Source organism: Vipera ursinii, assembly GCF_947247035.1.
Source record: "Vipera ursinii genome assembly, chromosome: Z".
NCBI lineage: Eukaryota > Metazoa > Chordata > Lepidosauria > Squamata > Viperidae > Vipera > Vipera ursinii.
Genome location: NC_139517.1, coordinates 119,622,080 through 119,649,321, shown reverse-complemented (window position 1 = coordinate 119,649,321; position 27,242 = coordinate 119,622,080). Strand labels below are relative to the sequence as shown.

The window sequence follows — 27,242 nt, the reverse complement described above, 5'->3', positions numbered from 1 at the left end:
ATTCCCTGACCGGAGGCACCCTGAGGAGGCCCTCTCTGTGGGAACGCACAGGGCGGAGGGGAGTTGAAGCCGGCAGCAGGTGGTCCCCGAGGTACCCCGGACCCATGCCATGTAGGGACTTAAAGATCATAACTAAGACCTTGATATAACAAGATAAGGAACTTGAAATGGTATTCAGAGACATCTTTCAAGAATTGCATCAGGACTTTGAATCAACAATGTCAGCAAAGTTGGTGTTCTTATGAACACTTGATCCCAGAAGAAGCTGCTACACCAAAGATGCTGTTAAAGAAAAATATTTGGAACAAAATCTATCCAACCTAATTGAGAAAAACATGAACAAGACTTTTGTCATTAAACATACAAGAAAAAAAATCAGACAAAGCTTTAAAAATTAAGAAAAAAATAAAAATGGCAGTCCCAAGAACAATCAGAATATTTTTTTCTTCTTCCTAGACTTACAAAAGAGGTTTAAGATTGTTTTATAAAAAGAAGAAACATAAGTTGCTTATTTGATCAAATGGTTAAAATGGAATTTGTTATTTGGGGTGTTCTCTCTAGAACTTGCTGACATCTGGATTGGAAAAGATGTTGTGTATTGGATTTGCTTGCAATTAAAGAGCTGAGATATGGAATGATGAGTTTTACATTTATTAACTATTGTTATTATTTTAGGATTCTGTTTGGATTTTTTGGAAACACCTGGTTTGGAAAAGATGCTGCCTTTTGTACTTGCCTATAGTTAAAGGCTGAGTTGTGAGATGAAGAATATGTTTATTAATATTATATTATTAATAATTAACCATTTTACATAATAAAATTGTTTCCAATATAAGTGGGAAATTTTATTGTGTTTTACTTATAACAAGAATTTCTTCACAGAAAATATGTAAAATATATATTTGAACTATAGGGAGATTTATACCCAAACATGTTTGAAAATTACTTAGAAATTTTTTGAAATAATTAACTCAAAAATTGGGGAAGGGTTGAGGGAATTAGAGACCAATATATGATCCCATTACCTGAAAGATTCTAGACCAGATCATAAAGTAATTTGTATCTTGAAAAAGCTTAATGTGGCATCATTACTAGAAGTCAATAGATCCATCTAGGACAGACATGTCAAACTCGCTACGTCAAGTTCTATTACATTTAGCTCAAACACAATACTTTTAGCATAGATTTTTACAGCTTCCCCTTTTTTAAAATAAAGCTTTGCCAGGGATTACATGGTATCAATAAAGGAGAATATTTGTAGCTCAGGGTTGAAATGAGGGGTCCTTGGTGCTCTCTGAGCCTGGGTGTTTTCTTGCAGACATTTTATTACCCTAACTAGGTAACATCATCAGTACCAATTAATTTGGTCTCAGTTTATAGACAGTGTGGCCTGTCAGTGCTGGTGGGAAAGGCCTTAAGAGGTTTTTTGGCCTTTCCTTGACTGGGATATTGATTGCTGTTGTGATGTTAATCTTGGACTTAAATCTATGCTTATCCGGATACTGATTGCTGGTGGGAGGGGTTTTGGTCTTCTCTGATCCCTTTTTGGCTTGCTGGTTGTCTCTTTTGCATAGTATGTGGCTACTGTCTATGTCAGTGTGAATATTGACATGATGATGATGATGATGATGATGATGATGATGATGATGATGATGATGATTTTACCTAGTACTGTAATAACACGTCTGTAAGAAAACTGCATCCAGTGTTGGTCACCACGATGTAAAAAAGATGTTGAGACTCTAGAAAGAGTACAGAGAAGAGCAACAAAGATGATTGGGGGACTGGAGGCTAAAACATATAAGGAAGTTATATGTTGCTGGAATTGGGCATGTCTAGTTTAATGAAGAGAAGGACGAGGGGGGACATGATAGCAGTCTTCCAATATCTCAGGGGCTGCCACAAAGAAGAGGGAGTCAAGCTATTCTCCAAAGCACCTGAGGGCAGGACAAGAAGCAATGGATGAAAACTAACCAAACAGAGAAGCAACCTAGGACTAAGGAGAAATTTCCTGATAGTTAGAACAACACTGGAAGTTTTTAAGAAGAGACTGGACAGTCATTTGTCTGAAATGGTATAGGTTTCCTGCCTGAGCAGTGGGTTGGAGTAGATGACCTCCAAGGTCCCTTCCAAATACTAATACTAATACTAATAAACAATTATTATTATTATTATTATTGATCATCGCACAGTCAGCCAGATGTTCAGACTGGATTTGGCATTTTTGTCCACCTATCGAGTCCTTACCAAAGACCTGGGATAGGCAGATGTGGATGTTTGATGGTATCACAGATATCGTCGTAGGATGCAAGCAGTTCCTAGTAAGGGCACCTTTTGCAATTGACTAATGGCAAATCTGTCAATGCCACTGGTGTTCAAGTGATGCTCCAGTTATTTTGGGATTGCACCCAAGGCACAATTATATTGTTGTTGTTGTTGTTGTTGTTGTTACAACCAAGCTCAGAAAGTATCAAGTACCCTCCCCCCATCACATGGTACTTCTGATATCCCATTCACTGAATATCTAATAGCTACGCACCTTTTTTAAGCCAGCAAAGCCTTCTGACTCCAGAAAGAAGAAAGCAAAGGGCATCAATATAAACAAACAAAGATTGGAAAAGAGGGAAGCAAGATTCCATAAACCTAAACAAAATAAGAAAATAAATATGTCAATGTATTGTTTCTCAAAGACAGCAGAATTTTAAACATATCATAAAAAAAAATTACTTTTAATTTTTTCCCCTCCTGGCCATCTTTTAAGATGTAATGACAATTTTAAATGGTCTTGAAAAGATATCTGGTTCTCTAAGCTGTATTTTTTTCATACAACGTATTTGTCCATAAATTAAAATGCATTCTCAAATGCTGTTTGGTGATTACTAGCTTTCATGTTATGTTAGCAGCATAATCACAGGATTCCTCCTGACAAGTTCACTGCTCTGAAGATTTAAGATTCCAGATATTAAGAGCTCTGTATGCTTCATGAGGTGTTTCAAGGTGTTTCAGAATCGATGCAAGTCTTTTCAGGTTTCCAAAAAGCAAATGCAACTATTTTAAGGAGCCACATTAAAGGCAAAGCAGCTGCCTCTTTTACATTCTCATACTCCCGCTTCCAAATAATTTTTAAAGCATATATCAGACTGAATGCCAAATGCAAACGTTTAATCATGCTATTAGGTACCAAACATTGTTTGATTCTTTGAAAGTTACTACTGGTAGCAGAACTGATTCATTTAACGCAAGCAGTTCAGGCAAAAACTGTGCGTGAAAAAAATCCTTCAGTAAATATCTGCATGCATGATCTATTTTATACTATGTCTGATACCTTCATAAATACTGGACTCAGGTTTGCCTACCTAACCCCCTCTGAAGATAGTTCTTTAACATCAAAAGTATGTTGATGTAACACAATGATGGAAAATATGAGATAAGGGTTGCTGAATGTATAGACAAAAATATACATGTATTCAAAGAGAAAACTACAGTTTATCTTGGATTTTATAAATAAACACAAAATTCTTGCCAGCTTCTGTCTGATGCAATATCGGATTAAGATATCTATTATAAGATAAACAGAAATTAAGGATTTCACCAGCTCTAATAAAGCCTCACCCTTGCCTATAGTATTTTGTGAAATGACAAGCTTTATGTCCATGGGCCACTTGTACTATATTCTATCGCCATCTGCTGGACAAACGTGAAATAGAAAAAGAAACACTCATGTTTGGCAAGTGCATTTTTAGAATTTCATGACTTTTTCATTTTCCCTCCCCCACTGAGATTTAAAGTTGAACACAATTTTGTCTTTATTTTAAAAAAACAACCTATTTGTCAAAATTATTATATAAAAATGGCACAATCATTATATGATTTTGTTTAAATTCTACAAATTCAGCACGTTTACATTAAGTTTAAACATTTCTAAGATTTTGAAATAATTCCAAATAAAAAAATAGCTATATCAATTAATTCACAGAATATTTTATAATATTGGTTGACAAACTCTTCTAAGAGTATCTTCTATGAAAATGTTAAGTAAGAAATAATTGCAAAAATAATCCATTTCATAATGATTGAGGACCACCAGGGTAACATATAGTCATACCTCAATACTCAACTGCTTTAAAACTCATTGAATTTGGTATTCAAAAGCATTTTGATGTGAAATTTTTGATATCTGTCATTTGTTTGGTACTTGACACGCAAGCTAGAACGTGTTGGTGTCAGCTACCTCTTGAGCCTTTCCAGCCGAAACAAAGGGTCATGTGTTAAGTCACATGGTATGTTTAGTACTTGTCATGCCTCCCGGAGCCAATTAACAATGAGTACGGAGGTACCCCTGTATTCAAACTTTACACAATGTTTACTTTCAGTACTTCAAGATGCTGACAATATTACTGGCTATTAAGAAAATTCACCCACAATTTCCTGATATGGCTCCCAAATTCTATTAAAATAATCAGATTGCACAAATTATTCATTTATTAAAAATCCTCCAGTTACCATATGTTTCTACTCCACTTTATTCTCACAACCGTTTTCCATACCTGTATAATTCTGATAGGAAGTGTACAGAGATAGTTCTCAACTTACGACGACAATTGGGACCAGAATTTCCATTGTTAAGAAAAATGATTGTTAAATGAGTTGCCCCCAATTTTATGACTTTTTTGCCACAGCTATTAAGTGAATAATTCCAGTGAATCACGTTGTCATTAAGCAAATCTGGCTTCCTCCATTGATTTGCATTTTGTAAGGCAGCTGGGAAGGCCACATATGGTTATCACATGACCACAGGACCTTACAACTATCAGAAATATAGTGTTTCCCCGAAGGTAAGACCCGGTCTTATATTATTTTTGCCTCCAAAAGAGGCATTAGGTCTTACTTTTGGCCATGTCTTATGTTTTCCGTGACACCTGCCTCGCCTCACAGCAGCGGCACCAACAGCCCCATCCAGGAGCCTGCATGGCTGCTGGTCCAGTTCTGCTGTGGCCACTTGCGGCAGGAAGGCGCGTGGCACATCGCACCACTATCACCACAACAAGGCAAGGCAAATGGGGGAGGGGGGGAGCTGTCCCACGTGCCCTGCACCCACTTCCTTCAGACCCTCCCCCCAGCCAGGCCATTCCTTGCTTCCTTTCACTCTCCTCCTGAGCCGGACTGCCAAGCTACAGTACAGAGGATGGACGGGGTAGGCCTGGTTACCCTCCACCGTTTCGGAGCCAGGCGGGAGTGACAGTGAAAAACTCCACTGCCGCTATGTGCCGCTGGAGGGGCTTTCTTTGCGTTTCACCTTACAGATCATCTGCCCGGAGGCAGCTTCCTCCTCTTCCTCCATCAACTCTCCCATGGCTTGAGCCCTGACTGGGCAGCGCAAGCCTCCCCTGATGCCCCTTTCCCCAGCCCTCCGTCACCGCCACCGGAGAGAATGGAGAACGGGGAGGGGAACGGCTCTGCACAGCAATGCAGAGCAGAGAAGAGCACTTGCTTACCACCCTGCGTCGCCCCGTATCTCTTCTCCGTTCTGAAAATGGCAGCCCTGTTTCCTGCCACTTCTCCTCCTGGCGCTGCTATAACAGAGCTTGGTGCACCATCGCCCAGTTCCTCCCTCTTCCCAAAAGCAAAAAGTCAACACTAACCTGATTTCCAGCTCTGGCGCTTTTCTCTCTTGCTGCAGAGAAACGAGTTCATGAGACTAAAACAAGTTCAGTCAGACCTTCCAACTTCGCAAGATCTTTTTTTTTTTCCACAAGAAGTTGGAAGGTCTGACTGAACTTTTCTTAGTCTCACAAACTCCGTTTCCCTACAGCAGGAGAGAAATGTGGCAGAGCTGGAAAGCAGGTTAGTGAAGAAATGCTCTCGAGAAGAGAGAGGAGCTGTGCAATGGTGCACCAAGCTCTACAGCATGATGTGCCACGCGGCCTCCTGCCCCATTGTGGCAGACAGGTGGGACGGAGTGGGCGGGGTCCTAATTAGGGCTTATTTTTGAAGTAGAGCTTATATTAGGCCCACCTCCACAAATCAGGGAAGGTCTTTTTTTCAGGGTGGGCTTTATTTTCGGGGAAACACAGTACATACTGGTGCCAAGTGCCCAGAATTTGATCATGGGGGCAGAGTGCTGGTCATAAGCGTGAGGACTGGTCATAAGTCACTTTTTCAGTGCTGCTTTAACTTCAGCTATTTAAGAGCCTTGGTGGAGCAGTGGGCTAATGCCTCCTTAAGTAACACCAGCTGCCTGCAATTAGTGCAGGTTCGCATCCCACCAGGCTCAAGGTTGACTCAGCCTTCCATCCTTCCCAGGTAGGTAAAATGAGGACCCAGATTGTTGGGGGCAATAAGCTAACTTTGTAAAAATGCCGCTTGGGGGGCCCCCCGAAAGCCCTAATAAGCAGGTATATGCATTGAATGAAGGCTATTGCTAAGCTTGTAAGCCGCCCTGAGTTTTCGGAGAAGGGCGGGATATAAATGGAATTAAAATAAAAAAAATACTAAGCAGATGGTTGTAAGCTGAGGGCTACCTTTAAAGGCATTCGCAAGCTATAACGTATCACACATTCAAATAGCAATGTTACATGACATCATACTAACCGTGAATTAGAGAACCATTCAACCACTGGATATAGTAACTTTGGGGAAAAGAAAGCAGAATCTCATTGCTGATTATTGAGAAAGGTAAGAGGAGCACGGCGCCCGCTGAAACTGCGAGAGTAAAAGTGCTCAGGAACAGCCTGAAAGACAGAGTGGCAGTAACATTTTTAGTCTCTATGGAGCAATTTTGAAATCAACAGAAGTTTTAGCAAGTATTTTATCTAAAAGCATAAGTAAGCTACCATGCTTCAAGTAGAATACATGTTGTATAATTTGCATCAATCGAAGATTTTCTGCAAATATAATTGAACCTGTGTTAAAAATAAAACCTATGAAGCTGATACCCTAATAGGTTTTTCTATGCTGATTTATCATAGAATCATCTATATTTCTTCTACAGGATTAAATTCTGTACTTAAAAAAAGTATGTCATCCACATACTAGGCCAGTTCAAGCAAACATCTGTCCAGAGTTAATGGAAGCACTCCCTCTACTGGAGAAGACTAGAACTGGGCACATCAATACCAAAAAAAGCATATACATTATCTCAAAAGTCAAGGAACGTGGCAACTAACTCTGTAGGCAAATGGGTGCCAATTTTTTTCAGATATCTTTTCATCACTCATGGCAATCCCAACAGTGAAATTAAGGAAAATGTAAACAAGTTTCTCAGAGATAATGATGATCCACATCTGGAAAAAAAAGAAAAGTAAACGCTAAGCCTATCTGTAAGCATGCCTACAAAAGCTTTTTGGATCTCAGCCTTAAGATTTTATTGGGGGAGGGATTAACTCACTAAAGATCAAGTTTTAAGTAAACCAACTGATATTTGCTTAGGACATTTTTTCCTTAATACAGTCTATATACAAAACAAACCAATATATTTTAATTCTATCAAGCTCTTGAAGCGAAGTCAGCAATTGCAAAGTCCCAGCTACCTACATAAAACTTCTAGCCCCTCTTCCCAATTCAGATCTTTGAGTTCCTGAAATTCTTCTGGAATTGTAACTGTCTTCTGGACCAAAGAATTGCAGGAACTCAAAGACCTGAATTAGAGAGAGGGGACAGATGTTCCATGTACATAGATGGGTCTTTGCAGTTGCCAACTTTGCTCCCAAAACTTGTTAAGATTAAAATATATTGGTTTGTTTTCTATATGGAGCAGGAAATAACCAAGTGCATTTTCTAGAGCTATACTCAGTTCAAAAATCTTTTAAGGAGAACCTGTACAAGCACTGCCATTAAAGAATATTGTTATATTTCCCCATACTATTGGAAAGGCGCAACACAGAATGCAAAAACTATAAAGAAGTTGATTTAATATTCACTTGGAATGGTGTTTCACAGAATTATAATCAAAACAGTAAAAAAGGTAATAATAAGAAAATTTTGGAAAGCTTGGTGCATATTTTCCACTAAAAATCAAATTGACTTTATGATAGGTATCAGAGGAATTGAGGATTGCCAGGATTTATTAAGAAAAAAAATGGAGCAAATAGACAATTAAGTGTACCTTGACAGAATGTTTATTAAAGACAGGATGACAGATGGAAAAATATTAAGATGGCAAATAAGTAGTGGATAGCGCATTGGTGGTTCCAAACAATGAATACTTGTTGGAATAAAAATGTATATAGGACCGTGCTCCTACCCCTTTTAACTACATGGAAGTGACAGCTTTTATGTTTTTAGGAGAAACATAAAATCAATGAATGCAGTGGGAGCTGAGTTTTTAAATCTGTGTTAACATAAATTGATAAAGGGTGGAAATTATTAGGTGCTGACTGAATGTGAGGTGAATACAAAAATGATGGACCAGGACAAAAGAAATACATTGAAGTAGTGTGGTCAAATAGAGAGAACGAATGAGGATCATGTTGCAAAACAAATACATAAAAGAAGAATCAATGAGTCAAGAGGAAGCCTGAAAAAGTTATGGTTGAAGAGAGCTGATGAAAGAGACATTTGAAGGACAAAAGACCATATCTGAAGGAGCATGTCAATGTGGTGGAATGGAGGATGATCTGAAAGAACAGAAAGATTCCGAGGGGTGTACCGAGTAGTTTGGGCAAATGCTTGTTTTAACCATCTTTTCTTTGCTTATACCTTTAATTAGCTTACTATCTCTTACTCATTTTCTGTGCTCTATATAATATCCTGGCTTGAAAGGGAGTAGATAATAATGATTGATAGATTGATTAAATTTATTGGTCACCTAGCTTACCCCAGGGTAGCCGTAATCAAGACATTTCATAGATTTTTCGGATCAAGGAATAATGGGAATCCAGAAAATAAAAACGCCTCAGTTATTAAATATTCCATTATGAAAAACTGATTATAAGAAATAAACAGATTTTTTTTAATTTCCAGATGCATTTTAAGTTTGGGGTTTAGAGTAATACCAAAATTTGAAAGATTAGTCACATGAAAAGGAAAAGAAGCCAGTTGTCGTAATATGCAGGAAAACATGTACCTTGCTCAGAAAAGGAAATTATTATCGTAGATTCAGCTTCACAGAAAAACTACTTGTACTTGCAATGAAAGGCAATGATCTTGATAAAAGAGCTGTCAGAAATGGCATAGAAGGAAGTAGCCATTTAAACCAGTTTGCCAATCATTTTGATTTATAATGTCTTGTCCACTGTCTAAAGTTTGCACAAAGTAATTAGACCAATACTTTCATTTTTATAAAACAGAAAAAAGCTTAATCTATGGACCTCATGTTATATTTTTGATTCTGTATATTACCAAACTAAGTTTCACATTTTCAGAAAGATATATAGCCAATATAAATTAGTGTTTTCGCTATAGTTAGCACATAAAAGGTGGCAAATTTAAAAATATATCAGAATCATAACCAAACTCAGTGCATTTCAAGCAAATCTTCCAAAAAGGCAACGTTTGTTACCCATTAATAATTCAACAGGATAATCCATGATCATATTATACTTAATTAAATAGCTATTCACACGTTCTAATGGAAGGGATTACAATGCAAATAGCACGGAAATAATTTCAGGCCTAAGGTCTTAACCCAGAGCGTTATTTTGGCAGACATAGCAACATAATGCCAGTCATTATTTCTAAAGAATAGAAAGTACAATTCCTTATATAATCACCAAAAATGTTTTTGTACAAAAATGCAATTTAACTTAGAGGTTAAAAAATAATTTAAAATAAATAACTAAATATAACTTACACATTATTGCTTTAGTTAAAAATAAAAAAACTAAATAAGGAACTTTCTCTATTTTGTACCTATCTTTTAATTTATTTCAGTTTATTTCATGCCCTATTTTAATAGTTAACTATTACATTATTTTCATTGGAACTGTTATCTACCTTCATTAATGTGTAAGCACTAAAAGGATAAAAATATTTTTACATAAAATCAATAAATGGCTAATAATTTTAGAAGTGCATTCCATATTCTAAGCCTTTTAACTTTCTAAGCAGATAGTCTAAATCAAACCTAGAACTCATTCATTAAACTTTTGTACTTGTCACATTGTTTTCAACAAATCTGCCTTATATAAAACTAAATCTGTATATAGCCTGTATAGGAAAGAATAAGCCCGTGGTGGCGAACCTATGGCACGGGTGCCACAGGTGGCATGCAGAGCCCTCTCTGTAGGCACGTGCGCCATCCCCTAGTCCTAGGCCTTCAGCTGGGTTTTATAAAACCTTTTTGCTTTAGGCTCCACCGAGTGCAAAAAAAAGAAAAAAGATTCAATCAATCAATCAATTTCAACTTCTCACGGGAAAAAAATGATCTCACAAAGTTGGGATTGATTGAACTTTTTAGTCCCACCCAGTCTGCCATTACCACCACAACCACGCCCACCCAATGAGCCACACCCACCCAATGGTCCACGCCCACCTGGCACGCAATGATACATAAGTGGGTTTGGGGTTGCAGATTGGGCACTCGGTCTCTAAAAGGTTCGCCATCATTGGAATAAGCTATCTTCACATGTGGTCCTCATATACCTAATTTGTTCACACATAAATGTGAGCAAAATAGCCAGATGTATTATATTTTATTTAAAAATGCTTTCCAAACAATATAAAAATTCAGCATTACTACAATCACCAATTCTCATCATCCTGAATCATAAACATGGAAATTCTTCTTGAGTTGCTATATTTACATAATTCTAACATCTACCAAGAAAGTAAAGATATACATACGAAATTCTATTGACAATAGCATCTTCATCCTCTTGCTCATCTGAAAAAAAATGCATATTTTAGATTACATTTTGATATCATGGCCATTCTTAAGTATTTTACTTCTTGTCTAATAGCAATTGGCAAAGAGAAACAGTAGCATGATCAAAATTCAAAATGTACTTATCTTTAATTCTAATATTTGGCTGTTATTTCACAAATCTCAAATGCATGATAGTTTGCGGAGGAGGGGATATGGTTATCATTCAAAAGACAGCAGTCTTCATTAATGTGGTATTCTACCAATATTTGCATTAAAGTGTTCTTTGCTGAAAGGTTTAATAATGGTATTGCAAGCTGCTTAGCCTTAAGTACCTGAGAATTACTTAGATGTCCTGTCAATTATATAATAATGCATAATACTATCATACAATAGAGTAAATTAAAAGATGCTATTATCAGGACTTAGAAATGTTCATCAGTACAAAGCAGTAGTTAAACGCATGTTAGATGCACCAAAATGAGAATCGCAATGCATGTTTTAATTCACATCCAACTGAAAGAATAGACAGATTACGCTCAAGTACATCCTGATTTATTCTCATTGTTTTTAATCCATAAATTTGAAACATTCCACATTCAATGTCACTCTTCAAAATCCTGCATCTGTGTGCAAATCCTATCGATCTGTGTGTCGGTGGGTGGGTGGGTGAACATATATGCTATGATGACACTTAGAAAATAAAGCATGCCACTAATATAATGAAGAAGAAAAATTATATTTACTCATGACTAGAATTTAATATTAAATTCTTTAAAATATACTGATTTATTCATATAATGTAGCTATAAATTACATTAGCTATTTTGAATTCTTATTTTACTAGAGAAGGGTGTCAAACTGCCAGCCCGCGGGCCAGATGCATCATGCCAAAACCGCACCCACCCATTGGAAAACAAGTCACAATACGTCGCGACACGTCACGTGACGTTGCAAGTTTGACACCCCTGTACTAGAGGCATCACACTGGTGCAACTATTCGTGAAGTATAAGCAAAGCACTTGGAAGTAGCTTGGTAGCTAGGTGGTGGTATAACACAAAAATCTTGGTTTTCTTTTGAACAGACAGCAAGCAGCCAGGGAAACTGCAACACAAAACTCTCCATTTAACAAATCAAAGATATCAGTTAAAGTTACCTCCTATAAGCTGGTTTTCGGACATTATTATTTTATATCATGTAACTGTCCTACAGTGTTCAAAAGAAACATTTCTAGACTGGTCATGGGTCCAGATCTAAATAAATCATTGATTAGGATGCTCTCCTGATTAACCTGTACAGTAATTATTTCATAAACGAGTCATTCAATAGACTTTAAAATGTATAAATATTGTATCTATAAGATAATCAGTTGCAAACAACCATAAAATCAAACTACCTAAAGAATTAACTTTGTAACCGAGCTTATTTCTTATCAGATGCAGTCCTTCCAGTTAAAAGAAATTTGCAGCATCTAAAAAGAATCTCTTAGTTGTTGTTGTTGTTGTTGTTGTTGTTGTTGTTGTTGTTGATATTATTATTATTATTATTATTATTATTATTATTATTATTATTATTATTATTATTATTATTTATTTGACTTATATACCACCCTATTCCCATTGGACTCAGGGCGGTTTACAGGGCAATTAAAGCCATACAATACAAAAGTTAAAATAACTTTAAAACAATTAATTAAATTTAAGCCCAAAAGTTAAAACTTTAAAACCCAATTAAAAACCACTCAGTCTAGGCCAGACAGCTCAAAGAGCCAAGTTTTTAGGTCCCAGCGAAATGAACGGAGGTCGGGGGCAGTCCTAAGTTCCATAGGAAGTTGGTTCCAAAGGGCAGGCGCACCCACAGAGGGCCCTCTCTCTGGGAGTCACCCGCCGGCAATCCTTCACCGGCGGTACCCTAAGAAGGCCCTCCCTGTGGGAGCGCACATGACAATGGGGAGTTAATGTCATCAGCAGGTGTTCCCTCAGATAATCTGGACCCAAGCCCATTTTAACTTCCAATCCAAGATTGGAAAAATATTTTTTTTAAAAAAAGTTAATTAAACTGGAAGGGCTTATAATAAAATAAATGAAATTGGGGGAAAAAAAGAAAATGGTGGTGTAATTTGTTTGGTAAAGCTCTCAGATCACTTGCCATTATATTACAATACTTATTCCATAAATAGATATGTATCCTTTCCAGAACACTTTCCAGCTTATTATAATTTATTATAGAAAATAAACGAATGTGAAACCAGTTACCTGCTTTCCTCTTATATCTTCTGATAATGAAGTAGGAAACAATATACAATATCGCAAACAAGAGAAAACAGATCTGAAAGAGAAAGTTTCACAGTTGAAGCAACAATTTAATTTCTAAAAATATTAAAATGGAGCACATTTTAAAACAAAAATGCTTTATAAATACAGGTAGTCCTCGACTTATGGCCACAATTGAGCCCAAAATTTATGTTGCTAAGTGAGACATTTGCTAAGTGAATTTTACCCCATTACCTTTCTTGCCACAGTTGTCAACTGAATCACTGTAATGTAGTTGCTTAAGTTAGGAACAAGTTTGTTAAGTGAATCTGCCTTCCCCACTGACTTTGCTTGTCAGAAAATTGCAAAAGGTGATCATATGACCCCGGGACACTGCAACGGTCATAAACACGTGACCGTTGCCAAGAGTCTGAAGTCTGACCACGTGACCATTGGAATGCTGCAATGGTCATAAGTGTGAAAAATGGTCATAAATCACTTTTGTAATTATAATTCTAACTTTGAAAGGTCACCTAATGAACTGTTGTAAGTTGAGGACTTTGTTGTTGTTTGTTGCAAAGTCGTGTCCGACCCATCACGACCCTATGGACAACGTTCCTCCAGGCTTTCCTGTCCTCTACCATCTTCTGGAGTCCATTTAAGCTCACGCCTACTGCTTCAGTGACTCCATCCAGCCACCTCATTCTCTGTCGTCCCCTTCTTCTATTGCCCTCGATCTTTCCCAGCATTGGGCTCTTCTCCAGTGAGTCCTTCCTTCTCATTAGGTGGCCAAAGTATTTTGAGTTTTACCTTCAGGATCTGGCCTTCTAAAGAGCAGTCAGGGTTGATCTCCTCTAGGACTGACCGGTTTGATCGCCTTGCAGTCCAAGGGACTCGCAGGAGTCTTCTCCAGCACCAGAGTTCAAAGGCCTCAATTCTTTGGCGCTCAGCCTTTCTTATGGTCCAGCTTTCACTGCCATACATTGCAACTGGGAAGACCATAGCCTTGACTATACGCACTTTTGTTGACAGGGTGATGTCTCTGCTTTTTAGTGTGCTGTCTAGATTTGCCATGGCTTTCCTCCCGAGGAGCAAGCGTCTTTTAATTTCTTGACTACAGTCCCCATCTGCAGTGATCTTGGAGCCCAGGAAAATAAAATCTGTCACTACCTCCATTTCTTCCCCATCTATTTGCCAGGAATTGAGAGGGCCGGATGCCATGATCTTGGTTTTCTTAATGTTTAGTTTCAACCCAACTTTTGCACTCTCCTTCTTCACTCGCAACAAGAGACTCTTCAGTTCCTCTTCACTTTCTGCCATTAGAGTGGTATCATCTGCAGAGTGGTATCATCTGCAGTTGAGGACTACTAGTACAATAAAGTAGAATTAGCTTATTTGGTCATGTTTCCCGTCTGGTCTACCTTAGACTGGCAGATTTAAATTCTGCAGAAAGGGCTTGGCCCCATGTACAGATATGACCTCTACTTCTAGCATCATTTCACTACAGGAAAAAATAAGTATCATTTCACCTTAGGAATTTCTAAGGCTCAATTAAAGACAGTCCTTCACATTTTTTCTATATAATAAACCCTTGCCAGAAATCATCATAAATCAAAACTCTACATTACTAATATAAAACAATGCCAACAAATCAAAAGATCTGTATCTAACGTAGCAACATTTCTACTTAATAGAGAAACAGACACTGACAGGGTTACAAGGTCTGTTACAAAATCCAGACAACCAGGAGAGTGCAACAAAGAGATGTACATAATGGTAACTTTTTAGTAGTCATCCGCATTTCTACATCCCACCTCTGTAAGTTCTATATAGCAAAAGAATACAACAGGAGCCATTCATATTCTATTTTATTTATCTAAATAATCTACACCATGTAGATGGTATTGATCACATTTGGGGATGACCTCTGAAAGGGCCAGATAGAGATGGTGAAACTATGCTGGTCCTTACTGGACTCCAGAAGATGGCAGAGGACAGGAAGGCCTGGAGGAATGTTGTCCATGGGGTCACGATGGGTCGGACACGACTTCGCAACTAACAACACTGATAGCTCATTATTATCAAACATGGTATCCTTCAGAACCAGCTATGAGAGGGGATGGGGGGAAGAGACGGGACATTTTATTTATTTATTTATTAATGGGACTTATATCCCGCCCTATCTCCCGAGGGACTCAGGGCGGCTAACAACAACAAAAATTAAAGGTCTCTGTACAGTAAATTAAAATTAAAAATTGAAATAAATTAAAGATTAGAGTTAAAATTGTAAACATAATTAAAATCCCTGTCAGTCTAGACGTTGCAATGCTTCTTCTGTTATCTCTGTAGTTCAGTTCCAGCCAATCTTCAAAGAGCAATCTAAGATTCTTGCCACTCAGCATTTCCATGAAGTCATCCAGCAACACAGAATCTAGTGTCTTCTAATGCTGATGACACCCAGTTATACAACTTAATCGCAAAACTGGCAAATAATGCTGTCAAGGTCCTGCCATATTGCTAGGAGGCCGGGGGAGGGGGGGTGTCTGAAATTTGAGTGGCTGTAGTTGCTGCACGAGGGAAGTTCCTAGGAACTTTCAGCTTAGACTTGGATGGGGTAGCACATTTCCAGATAGGGTGTTGTTTGGAGGGACAGGTTTGAACAGGGACAGGTGGCAACCAAGACCAAAGAATCTTCATCCAGATTTATGTTATGAGACAGGGCTACCCATTCTTGGTTTGGGAGGCCCTTCTCACAACCACTGATATTTTAATCCTCTCCCTCTTAAATTACTGCAATGCACTTTACATGGAAGCGCATGTGAAGAAGCTACAGGCAATTGAAGATACAGCAGCATAGCCTGTTATAGGTGCATCTCAGTACAACCACGTAACATGAAAGACAGACTTCAATGGGTGTTAATTCTGAGTGTGATTTTTTTTCTGGGTTTTTCCATTTCACATGCATTCCTTTTCCTACCTGGACATTTAATGGCATTATTTTAAAAGTGATTTTTTTCTTCTTCCATTAATGCTTTTCATGCTGGCTGGGAAATACAGTTTCAGTTTCAGAACAACTGAATAGTATCAGGTTCAGAAGGGTATATTCTAGCTTTCACAAGGGAAAGCTTAAGGCAACTATCTTGATATGATAAGAAACATGTATTATTTAAAAACACACTGACTTTCAAATTGCTGAAATAGCCCATCTGTGTCATGAATAACAATATTTAATGCATAAAAAACCAGCTCTGTGTTTGAAATGTACAATTCCATTAAAAGATGTATGAGATGCTTCTCTGGATATGCCTCCCTATGCACTTTAACTACCCATTTTGCAGACAAGAACACGTTAGCAGTTGCTTCATAGTAACCCATATTTTAAGTTGGACTGACTCATCCATCACGCAGACTACAGCAGCAGAAAAGGTCTGGGTGAGGCAGCTTATATAAATCTAAGCAAAGAAGAAGATATGATGACAAATAACATAAGGAGATAAAGGAAATGAACACAATTCCCTTTTCATTGATTTTCAATTTGATATTAATTCTTAGCAATTTAGCAAGCTATTCTCCAAAGCGCCCGAAGGCAGGAGAAGCAGCAACAGATGGAAACTAGTCAAGGAGAGAAGCAACCTAGAACTAAGGAGAAATGTCCTGACAGTTAGAACAATTAACCAGTGGAACAACCTGCCTCCAGAAGCGGTGAATGCTCCAACACTGGAAGTTTTTAAGAAGAGATTGGACAGCCATTTGTCTGAAATGGTATAGGGTTTCCTGCCTGAGCAGGAGGTTGGACTAGATGACCTCCAAGGTCCTTTCCATCATCATCATCATCATCATTATATTTCATCATCATCATCATTAAATGCCACCATATTGCTACCTAGTTTATATGGTGTTTCTAAATTTTGTATTTTATTTGATTCTATAATATATGGTTTTATTTTATAATATAGGCTTATATTCAGATTGTATTTTTAAGTGTATTTTATTCCAAATCATCCAGAGAGCTCCACCTATTGGACAGGTTAAATGTTTTAATAATAAGCAAATATATACAGCTGGATTTGCTTTAGCATTACATTCACTAAAATTGTCACAAAAGTGGGTTAACTAGGATTGATCCCATTGTTATAGTATTTAATAGTGTAATGCATCTAATTTAATGTAATAACTATAGTTATAACAAAAGCAAATCTACAGTAGCAAAAAACAAATTGCATACTAATTGGATTTATACATCACCTTTGTAAACCAACTTTTGCAAACCCGGGCAGGCTTGGAGTAGCCAGAATTAGACATTCCTACCTTTATGTCCTTAGAAAACAGTGATTTTAATTTGTTCCATCTCTGTTCATTCTGTTCCATCTTAGTAGACAGTGATTAATCCAATTATTACCAAGATGGACAAATCATATACCAATATATGTTGAAAATACCCCAAGAACATTTTATCACATGCAGTCATGCAAAAAAAAGTCACACTCATGCCCTAGTCACCACCTGACTGGATTACTGTAATGCGCTCAACATGGGGTGCCCTTGAAGACTATCCGGAAGCTTCACCTGATACAAAATGCAGCAGCATGGGCAGTTATGTGTGGTTCTAGAAGAGAATATATTACACCTCCATACCAAGAACTACACTGGTTGCCAGTTTGCTTCTGAGTTCAATTCAAGGTGCTGGTTTTAAAATTCTTCATGACCGGGTTATCTGAGGGACCACCTTATCCCAACTACATCTGCTTATCCCATCATATCTGCCATGAGGCATGCTGCAGGTCCCATCTGTGAGGTAAGTACACGGTGGGCCCAAGGAGGTAGTCCAGGGGTAGGCAACCTTGGCTCTTTTATGACTAATGGACTTGGCTCAAGAATTCTGGGAGTTGAAGTCCATGAGTCATAAAAGAGCCAAGGTTACCTACCCCTGAGATAGACCTTCTCTGGCATGGTAACCACCTTATGGAATATTCTCCCTCTTGAAGTGTTATCTTCTCCATTCCTACTTATTTTCCAGAAGTCCCTCAAGACCTGGCTATGTCATCAGGCCTGGAGGTTCTGAAGGTCTGCTGATCTAATCTTTTGTATGTTTTTGTTTCTATATGATTGTTTTTGACATGTTTTACTTTTCATTATACACTCCCCAATCACTTCTTGTGAGATGGATGGCCGTATGAATTCAGTAAATAAATAAATGTATTAGGAAATACATCACACAATTCATAAAATTTTAAAAACGAAATTTGAACTGAAACCACAAATATTGAGAATAATTCTAGAAGGTATAAATGAAAAGTATCACAGCTTCAGAGACAGTTTGATCTAGTGCCATGGTGGTGAGTGCCACACAGAGCCCTCTCTTTGGGCACGCATGCCGTCGCCCCAGTCCTAGGCATTTAGCTGGGTTTTATAAAACCTTTACACTTTAGGCCTCCACCGCCATGTACAAAAAAAAAGGTTCAATCAATCAATCAATTTCAACTTCTCGCGGGGAAAAAAAGATTTCACAAAGTTGGAATTGATTGAACTGTTTAGTCCCACCCAGTCTGCCTTTACCACCGCAGCCATGCCCACCCAATGGGCCACACCCACCCAATGGGCCACACGCAGCCAATTGGCCACGCCCACCCAGCACCTGACTATACATAAGCGGGTTTTGGGTTGCAGTTTGGGCACTCGGTCTCTAAAAGGTTTGCCATCACTGATCTAGTGGTTAAGGCACCAGGCTAGAAACCAGGAAACTGTGAGCTCTAGTCCCACTTTAGGCATGAAAGCCAGCTGGGTGAGTTTGGGTCAGTCACTCTCATTCAGTCCAACCCACCTCACAGGGCTGTTGTTCTAGGGAAAATAGGAGGAGGAAGGAGTATTAGATATGTTGATCACTGACAGCGGAAGAATGAACCTGGCAAAAATGTTAGAAAAGTGAAATTCTGTTGAAGATGCAAGACTGAGAGACCAAAATTGATGAATATCCTGCTGTGGCAAAACTGACAGTGTATATAATAGATGTTTGACTAAATTTAAGCAGGAATGGATTCCCCTTTATAGAACAAAGTACATAGCAAAGCAGATTTATACATCTGAAATACAGTTTCTATGAAGAGTTAACAGACTAATGAAAAACAATAGATGAAATCATTTAAATAGATATAAACAAAGTTTTCCTATGTTTAATACTAAATATTAAAAGCACAGCATAAATATTTAAGTATTGGTTAATAATTGTAGAAAAAAGAATGGAAGAGAAGAGTATCTCATCAAATTTTCCTTCACAATGTTTTTACCATGCTCTATTTTTTTTTATTCTGCATTCTGTATTTTTACTCTTGAATGTTTTGTACAGGTAGTCCTTGATTTACAACCACATGCTTAACAACCATTCAAAGTTACAAAAAAACTCAAAAAAAAGTTATTTACAACCCATTCTGGAAGTTACGATTGCTGCATCATCTCTACAGTCATGTGATCACATTTCAGACACTTAGCAACTCACTTGCATGTACAACTGGTTGCAGCGTATTGTGGTCATGTGATCACATTTTCGTTCTTTTTTTTTGCCAAAGGTCATAAAATTGAGCCTAGTGATGACTTATGACCATAATAACTTATGACCAAAATTATTTAGCTGTGTTTTCATGTATATAAATATAGGAGGGACATACAGTAATAAAAATTGTATTAGATTCTGCTTTTACGTTTCACTGGAAAACAAAGAGCTACACTGCTAGTACAATATCACATAAACTAAAGTCACCAATAAGAATTAGTCCACACATACCCATAAAACAGTAGGACTGGAAGATTAATTATAGAATACATAAAAGACGCAATTTCAAAGTGCCCTTTCAATTTTTTAATGGGAACATAAGTATCAAGACAAATGATATTACTACAAAGGCCTAAAATTTCCTGTCTCCATCTACTGCATAACAATTTCTTCTGTAAAATCTAAGAGCATTAAAAAAGAAGTTATTAGTCTTAACATTCTTAAATCCTGTAGACAAAATATTCTGCAAAGCAGAATAAGGATTTTAATCGTGTTCATGTCCCCACATGCCTTTAGCACCAGAAGATAAAAAGAAAAGCCTAAATGGCAACTACATTCTATTCAGTTAACTTCGAGTTTAATCCTCATAGTGACGTAAATAGTGAAGAAGAAACTGATATCATGTACGTTCTACCCCTCAAAAAAAAAAACAACCATACTGGGCAAGGTCTAGGCTAGTCAACACTCAAAAAAGTCCAAAGTTCAGTTTTCTAAATTTCTTAGCTTTCATTTAAAAAGGTGTTTTCAGAAGAAAAAAAAGCATTGCTAGGAATAAGGAATAAGTGAGGAGATCAACCCTTGAGGAGATCAACCCTGACTGCTCTTTAGAAGGCCAGATCCTGAAGCTGAAACTCAAATACTTTGGCCACCTAATGAGAAGGAAGGACTCACTGGAGAAGAGCCTCATGCTGGGAAAGGTTGAGGGCAAGAGAAGAAGGGGACGACAGAGAATGAGGTGGCTGGATGGAGTCACTGAAGCAGTAGGTGTGAGCCTAGATGGACTCCAGAAGAGGACCGTTGTCCATGGGGTCGCGATGGGTCGGACACAACTTCGCGACTAACAAGGAATAAGTAGGTCCTCAGAAATAAAAATGGAAATATTCTCAGCTCCTATTTATTTATATAACAGGAAACATTTAGCAGACCTTAATTATTCTCTATGCACAGCTGGATCTGATTAGTGTTGGATGGGAGACCACAGAAAATCTCAGGACTACAGGCTAGACTGAGAAATAAAACACTTCCAGAAAACAACAGTGATAGGTCACTTATGTATTGCTGCCAAAGTATTATACGATCATATTTATGTAGTAACCAAAAATGAAGTTTGACTTGAAAGAGACTTTGATCTCCAAATGGCAGGAAATGCAAGACAATTCAAGGCTATCTTCAAGGGGGAAAAAACCTTCAAAGCAAACCATCAGAAAATCCTAGCATTTAAAAGAATAACAGAATAACAGAGTTGGAAGGGACCTTGGAGGTCTTCTAACCCAACCCCCTGCTCAGGCAGGAAACCCTATACCAGGGGTGTCAAACTCAATTTCATTGAGGGCCACATCAGCATTGTGGTTGCCCTCAAGTGGCCGGGTGGGTATGGCCAGGGTGGGCGGGGCCTACTGGGTAGGCGGGGCCAGAGTGCATATGGCCTACTGGGTGGGCGTGGCCAGCTCTACATCGTTCGCATCAAGGGTGCCTATGGGGGCCTGGGCAGGAGTGGGACAGATCTGAGCGTCTCTGACAGGAGGAGGGTCTCTGGGCCAGGGCCAAGGCAGTGGGGGCCGTTCCCTCACTGTTTCCAGGATGGCTTCGCGGACCGCATGAAACCACTTCGTGGGCCGGATCCGGCCCCCCGGGCCTTGTGTTTGACATGTCTGCCCTATACCATTTAAGACAAACAGCTGTCCAATCTCTTCTTAAAAACCTCCACTGTTGGAGCATCCACAACTTCTGAAGGCAAGTTGTTCTACTGATTAATTGTTCTCACTGTCAGGAAATTTCTCCTTAGTTCTAGGTTGCTTCATTCCTTGATTACCTTTCATCCATTGCTTCTTGTCTTGCTTTCAGCTGCTTTGGAGAATAGATCGACTCCCTTTTCACAATTTGCAAACAAATGTTTTTACCTTATGTTACTTCTTTATTCTGCCTTCTGTATTTCTACTCTTCAATATTTTGCACAGGTAAACAAATAAACAAATAACAAGGTTTACTATACAAAACCACAGACATTAAAAATATATTTCATGTGCTTCTAATCTGAAAGGTAGGCTTAATATATAAATAGAAAGATCCATGTGATTGGACATGGCTAGAAAAACTAGTTTTATCAAAGCATCTTGTAATCCGTCAATAAGAATAAAACTGTTTAAAGAAAATGTGCTGTATATCCCCTTCCAATTAAGAAAGAATTTAACCAAGTCACATGAGCAAGAAAACTAATTTCCCAAATCATTGTCGCATGAAAATGATGCAGTTGTATGAGGCTGGGGTAATAATCACAAAACTCCATTTTAACATGCTTCATATTTCTAGAAAGAAAGTATTAAGGACAACAAAATACAGTTCAGTTCAGATTAATTCATAAAAGAGAACTACTAGATGTTAATAACTTAAACCTTGATTTGAATAAGTCTAGTCTGCTATAAATCTGGAATAATCAAACATTAAAAAGTAAATGCAACAGATCTGCATCAACCTGCCAATGACATTTATGAAATGGCAAAATGTCAGTCTTCCACAAGTCCTAGTATATTATCTTACGATGGGGGAAAGTGACCCTAGGAGGAATGAGCAAAGAATGATGGGAATGCATCATTAATGCATCTATAAGCTCAGCAATTACCCTAGGCATGAAGTCATACTGAAGAGTCAGTGGGTGATCTTGGGCCAGTCACCCTCTCTCAGCTCAACCCATCTCAGAGGGTTGATGTTGTGGGGAAAATAGGAGGAGGAAGGAGTATTAGATATATTGGCTATCTTCAGTTTCAGGATAGAAGTAAATACATAAAATAAAAATAAATACTATCTGCCCAGCTAAAATGTGGAAGCTCCAACATTGGGCAGCACGCACTATAGGAAGAATTTTCAAGGACAGTTTTGAAGACTTGAACTTCATGGTCAGTGGTCTCTAGAGGAATTGTGGAATGAAATCAAAGTTGTTAAGGATGAATCTGAAGAAAAACTGCCAAAAACTAAGAAGCAGAAAACAAACTACATGTCGGAACAAGAGTGGAAATTGCTGAGAAGAGAAATGAAAGCCAAGAAAAATAAAGATCTCGGGAGGGAACTTAACATAAGATTTCAAACAGCTGTTAGAAAAGATTACAATATCTGTAGTGGCACTGAAGATGGAAATAAACATTAAAAACAAGGAAAGTCTTCCAGAAGATCTCCAAACTCAAAAAGAAGTTCCAACCTCAAATTGTTAGGTTAAAAGAAACCAGTGGACAGTTGATAACTGATTCTAAAACAATTCAACAAACATGGAAAGATACTGAAATTCTCTACAGCAGATGTGTCAGTTTCAGCATTCCAATCATTACCAATAGGAAAGCTATCAGAACTGATGGCACATCTACAGAAATATGACAAGCAGCAAAATACACTGTAAAGATTTCAACCAACCTGTATCAGAAAATCTGGAGAATAACAGTCTTCAACATATTGGAAGAAATCAGTCTATATATTAGCAACAAAGAAAGGAGGCACAACAGAGTATGCAAACAATAACACTACACAATATCTTTAATTTCACAAGACAATAAAATAATGCCTAAGATCAACTAACATAAATTAGACGCCTGTATGGAGAAGAGGATGCCAGATGTTAAAGTTGGCTTTAGAAAAGGGCAAGGAACAAAAGATATTATTGCTGAGGCACATTAAATCAATGAGCAAGTCAAAGAATACCCAAAATAAGGGAATGTGTGTTTTATTAATTATGAAAATGCCCCTGATTGCATCAACCATATCAAGCCATAGAATGCCGAAATCATGGAACGTCTTCATGAAAATTATATATACAAAAATGAGGAAACCATAGTCTGAGCAGATCATGTTGAAACATGCTGGCTCCAGCTTGGCTAAGGAGTGAGACATAGCTATAAATATGGCTGTATACTCTCCCCAAATTTAGTCAGAATATATTGAGAGAAGCCAGATTAGAAGATGACTGTGCTTTTAAATTGGAGGAACAAACATCAGTAATTTCTGCTGTAGTGATGATGCTACTCTGAAAAGGCAAATAAACTGCAAGCTCTAGTAATGAAAGTAATGAAAGTCAAGAAGTGCAATGAAAAAAATTGGACAATTAAATAAAAAGATCAAACCAGTATTAACAGGTATAGCAACGAGCCTTGAATTTAACAATGAAGATAGTGAAATGGTGGGTAGCTTTTGCCTTTTATAATTGATTTACAATAGTAAAAGAACTAGCAGACTAGCACTTGATAAAGTAGCCACAAAGGCCTTGTAAAAGATATTCAGATGTGGGATATCTCCATATCTACAAAGATCAAAATCATGCAAGGAAGTTTCTTTTGTGAAACTATAAAGAAGTGAAAGTTAGATTTTAAAGAGGATAGAAACAGTATTGACACTTTTCAATATCATAAACAGCTAAGAAAACCAAGAAGTGGATGGATCAGTGACAAGCGGATCAGTGAAAAAATCAACTCGGAGTTCTCACTCAAGACACAAGTGATTATGCTCAAGTTTGCATGCTTAGGACGTATAACACATAAGACCCAGCTCTAGAGAAATCTATAATGCTAGGAAAAATAGAAGGAAAGAGTGACCAACAGTAAAGCGGATGGACTCACTCAAGTGAAACAGCAATGGGTACACTATTGGAATACCTAAAAGCCAGGTTGGAGACATATTATTCTGGAGATATGCAAGAATACATTTAAAAGTAACTAAATAATAGGAGAGGTAGAAGTCTACTAAATATAAAATCTGATTGACTTTAAACATTAACGTAAATAAAAAGCAAAAGTACCATTTGCTCACACTTCCATTTTGTTTGCTCACTTGGTGTTACACCTAATGGGAGAGGCATAGCTATAGCTTAATACAGGCTATACCGGCTTGTCCACAGATTCTCCTTTTGAACTTTATGGCAACATGAATTAGAAGAATCGAAAATATATGTTTAATAGCTTATGTGATACACTATGTACTGTGTGCACTGTGAAACAACGCAAAGTTGGAAAACAAAAACCAATCAGAATGATTCACTGTAACATTACAATGAAAAACTCAATATACACAGGAATTAGGAAACTGATTTAAAGCACGCAATATAATATCAAGGAGATGAGACAAACTACGTACACTTGCAATTAATGGTTATACCATTCAATGTGGTATAAAGGTAATCCTCAATGATCACTCGTTCAATAAATGTTCAAAGTTGTGACGATGCTAAATGAGGGGGACATATGACAGGTCCTCAGTTGTGGACACTACTCTCTCCCCACAATCACATGATTGTGATTAGGGCACTTGGCAACCAGTTCACAATTATGACAGTTGCAATATCCCACGATCACATAATCATCCTATTTGACCTTCACTGAAAAATTTTGACAAGCAAAGTCAATGGGGAAACTGACAGGAAGTAGCAAATGACCACAGGATCCTATGAGTGTACAGGCTTCACCTAATGACAGCAACTGTGACTGTTGCATCTAACATTGTAAGTTGGTGCAGTCAGATGACATAGTATTTTATCTATTTAGCAACAGAGTTGCCATTCTTAATTACCATTCTTAAGCAAGAACTGCCTGTAATGATTAACATATGGTATTATTAAATTTCAGGCAGCTCAGTAAAAGCTAATATACAATGGTACAGGTGGCATATACTTTTACAAATAAATATAGTAAAAGGAAAAGTGGATTACAACTCCTACATTTCTCTTTTGGATGAAAAATGAAATGTGAAAGATAATGTAATCCTATGAAACTAATGAAATGCATCTGCCACAGGCATAGTATGGGAACAAAAAGTCACATTTAGCCATTGTGCCAGTAGGAAAATCATGGATTATTTATTTGGATAGTAGTTAAATGATGACCTAGAGTTCATCAAATCACTTAATGTTATAAAGCGATTTAACACGAAGATGAAAAATAGATACTAAATTAAACCAGGGTTCAAACCCAGCTTTTCAGGAACCAATTTTGACTAACAGGGTAGGGGAAGAGAGCCTTCTCTGCCATTGTCCTGCCCTTTGGAATAGCCTCCTTCCCAAAAGGAAGTGAAACCCCACTCTCCTGGTCTTTAAGAACAGTTTGAATACCTGGCTCTGATTATTTGCTTGGGGCTTGCAGAGAAATAGGCAAATTTTGGGTTGGCTAGCGCCTTGAAGCCCACCCTTGCCTTTTTCATTTTAATTATATTCCTGTTTTAACTGCTATCTACAAAAATACAGTATTTAATCTTTAATTGTACACTAACCAGAGTTGCCTGGTGTGATGGGTGGTCTCTAAATTTTTAATATGAAAAGTTACATATATATGATTTCTTTTAATCTGGCATAATATTGTAATATATCTGGTAATCTGTATTCCCCATTCCTGGTATTATATAGATTTCCAAAGTTTACAATTATTTAGGATGTTTATCCCACGTTTATTACTTTATAACTTAAGGCTGTAAACATATAGCATGCACCGCATAATTTTGGTATAAAGAGTTCAAAGGATTGCATCATATATACCACCTTTCAGTTTCCATATGTACCAGAAATACATCTAAAGCATGTTTTCTTGTGGCAAAAGGATAATTGCTATTATTTATGTTTGTGAGGCAAATGTCTATCAGTGGTAAAATTCATTGAAATTCATTTCCGATGGTGCCTGTTGTCTTACATCTATTAGAAATAAAGGTAGTACTCAATTTACAACCATTCATTTAGCGACCGTTAAAACTTACATTGGCACTGAAAAAAGGGACATGACTGTTTTTCATATTTACCATAATTGCAGCATCCCTGTGGTTATATTATCAAAATTTGGATGCTTACAACTGGTATGTATTTATGACAGTTGCAATGTCTCAGGGTCATGTGATCTTTTGCAATCTTCTGAGGAGCAGTCAATGAAGCCAGATTACATGAGCCTTGGTGGAGCAGTGGGCTAATGCCCCCTTAAGTAACACCAGCTGCCTGCAATTATTGCAGGTTCGAGTCCCACCAGGCTCAAGGTTGACTCAGCCTTCCATCCTTCCGAGGTAGGTAAAATGAGGACCCAGATTGTTGGGGGCAATAAGCTGACTTTGTAATAATGCCGCTTGGGGGGGGGCGAAAGCCCTAATAAGCTGGCATATACATAGAATGAAGGCTATTGCTAAGCACATTGATTTGTGCTTTAGATTGTAAGCCGCCCTGAGTCTTCGGAGAAGGGCGGGATATAAATGGGATTAAAATAAAAAATAAATAAATTAACCATGTTACAAACAACCAGTGATTCACTTAACTGGGGCAAGAAAGGTCATAAAATGGAGGCAAAACCCACTTAACAACTGTTTCACTTAGCAACAGAAATTGTCGTGCTCACTTGTAGTTATAATTCGAGGAATATCTGTACAATGCTAACTGCTTTGGGAGGATTGCAGTCCTCCACTCTCAATTCTACCCGC

At 37.7% G+C, this 27,242-nt stretch overlaps 1 protein-coding gene across 4 annotated transcripts in view; it reads right to left on the bottom strand.

Moving 5' to 3' along the window:
* Positions 1 to 27,242, bottom strand: part of LMBR1 (limb development membrane protein 1) — a 58,089-nt gene that overhangs the window by 30,047 nt on the left and 800 nt on the right. For all 4 annotated transcript variants that reach the window (XM_083376714.1, XM_083376715.1, XM_083376716.1 and 1 more), the window contains exons 2-5: positions 13,058 to 13,130; positions 10,783 to 10,822; positions 6,592 to 6,731; positions 2,540 to 2,643 (exon numbers count right to left, since the gene is read on the bottom strand). In XM_083376714.1, the coding sequence (XP_083232840.1) occupies positions 2,540 to 2,643; positions 6,592 to 6,731; positions 10,783 to 10,822; positions 13,058 to 13,130 (357 nt within the window). The remainder of the gene's footprint in view (positions 1 to 2,539; positions 2,644 to 6,591; positions 6,732 to 10,782; positions 10,823 to 13,057; positions 13,131 to 27,242) is intronic.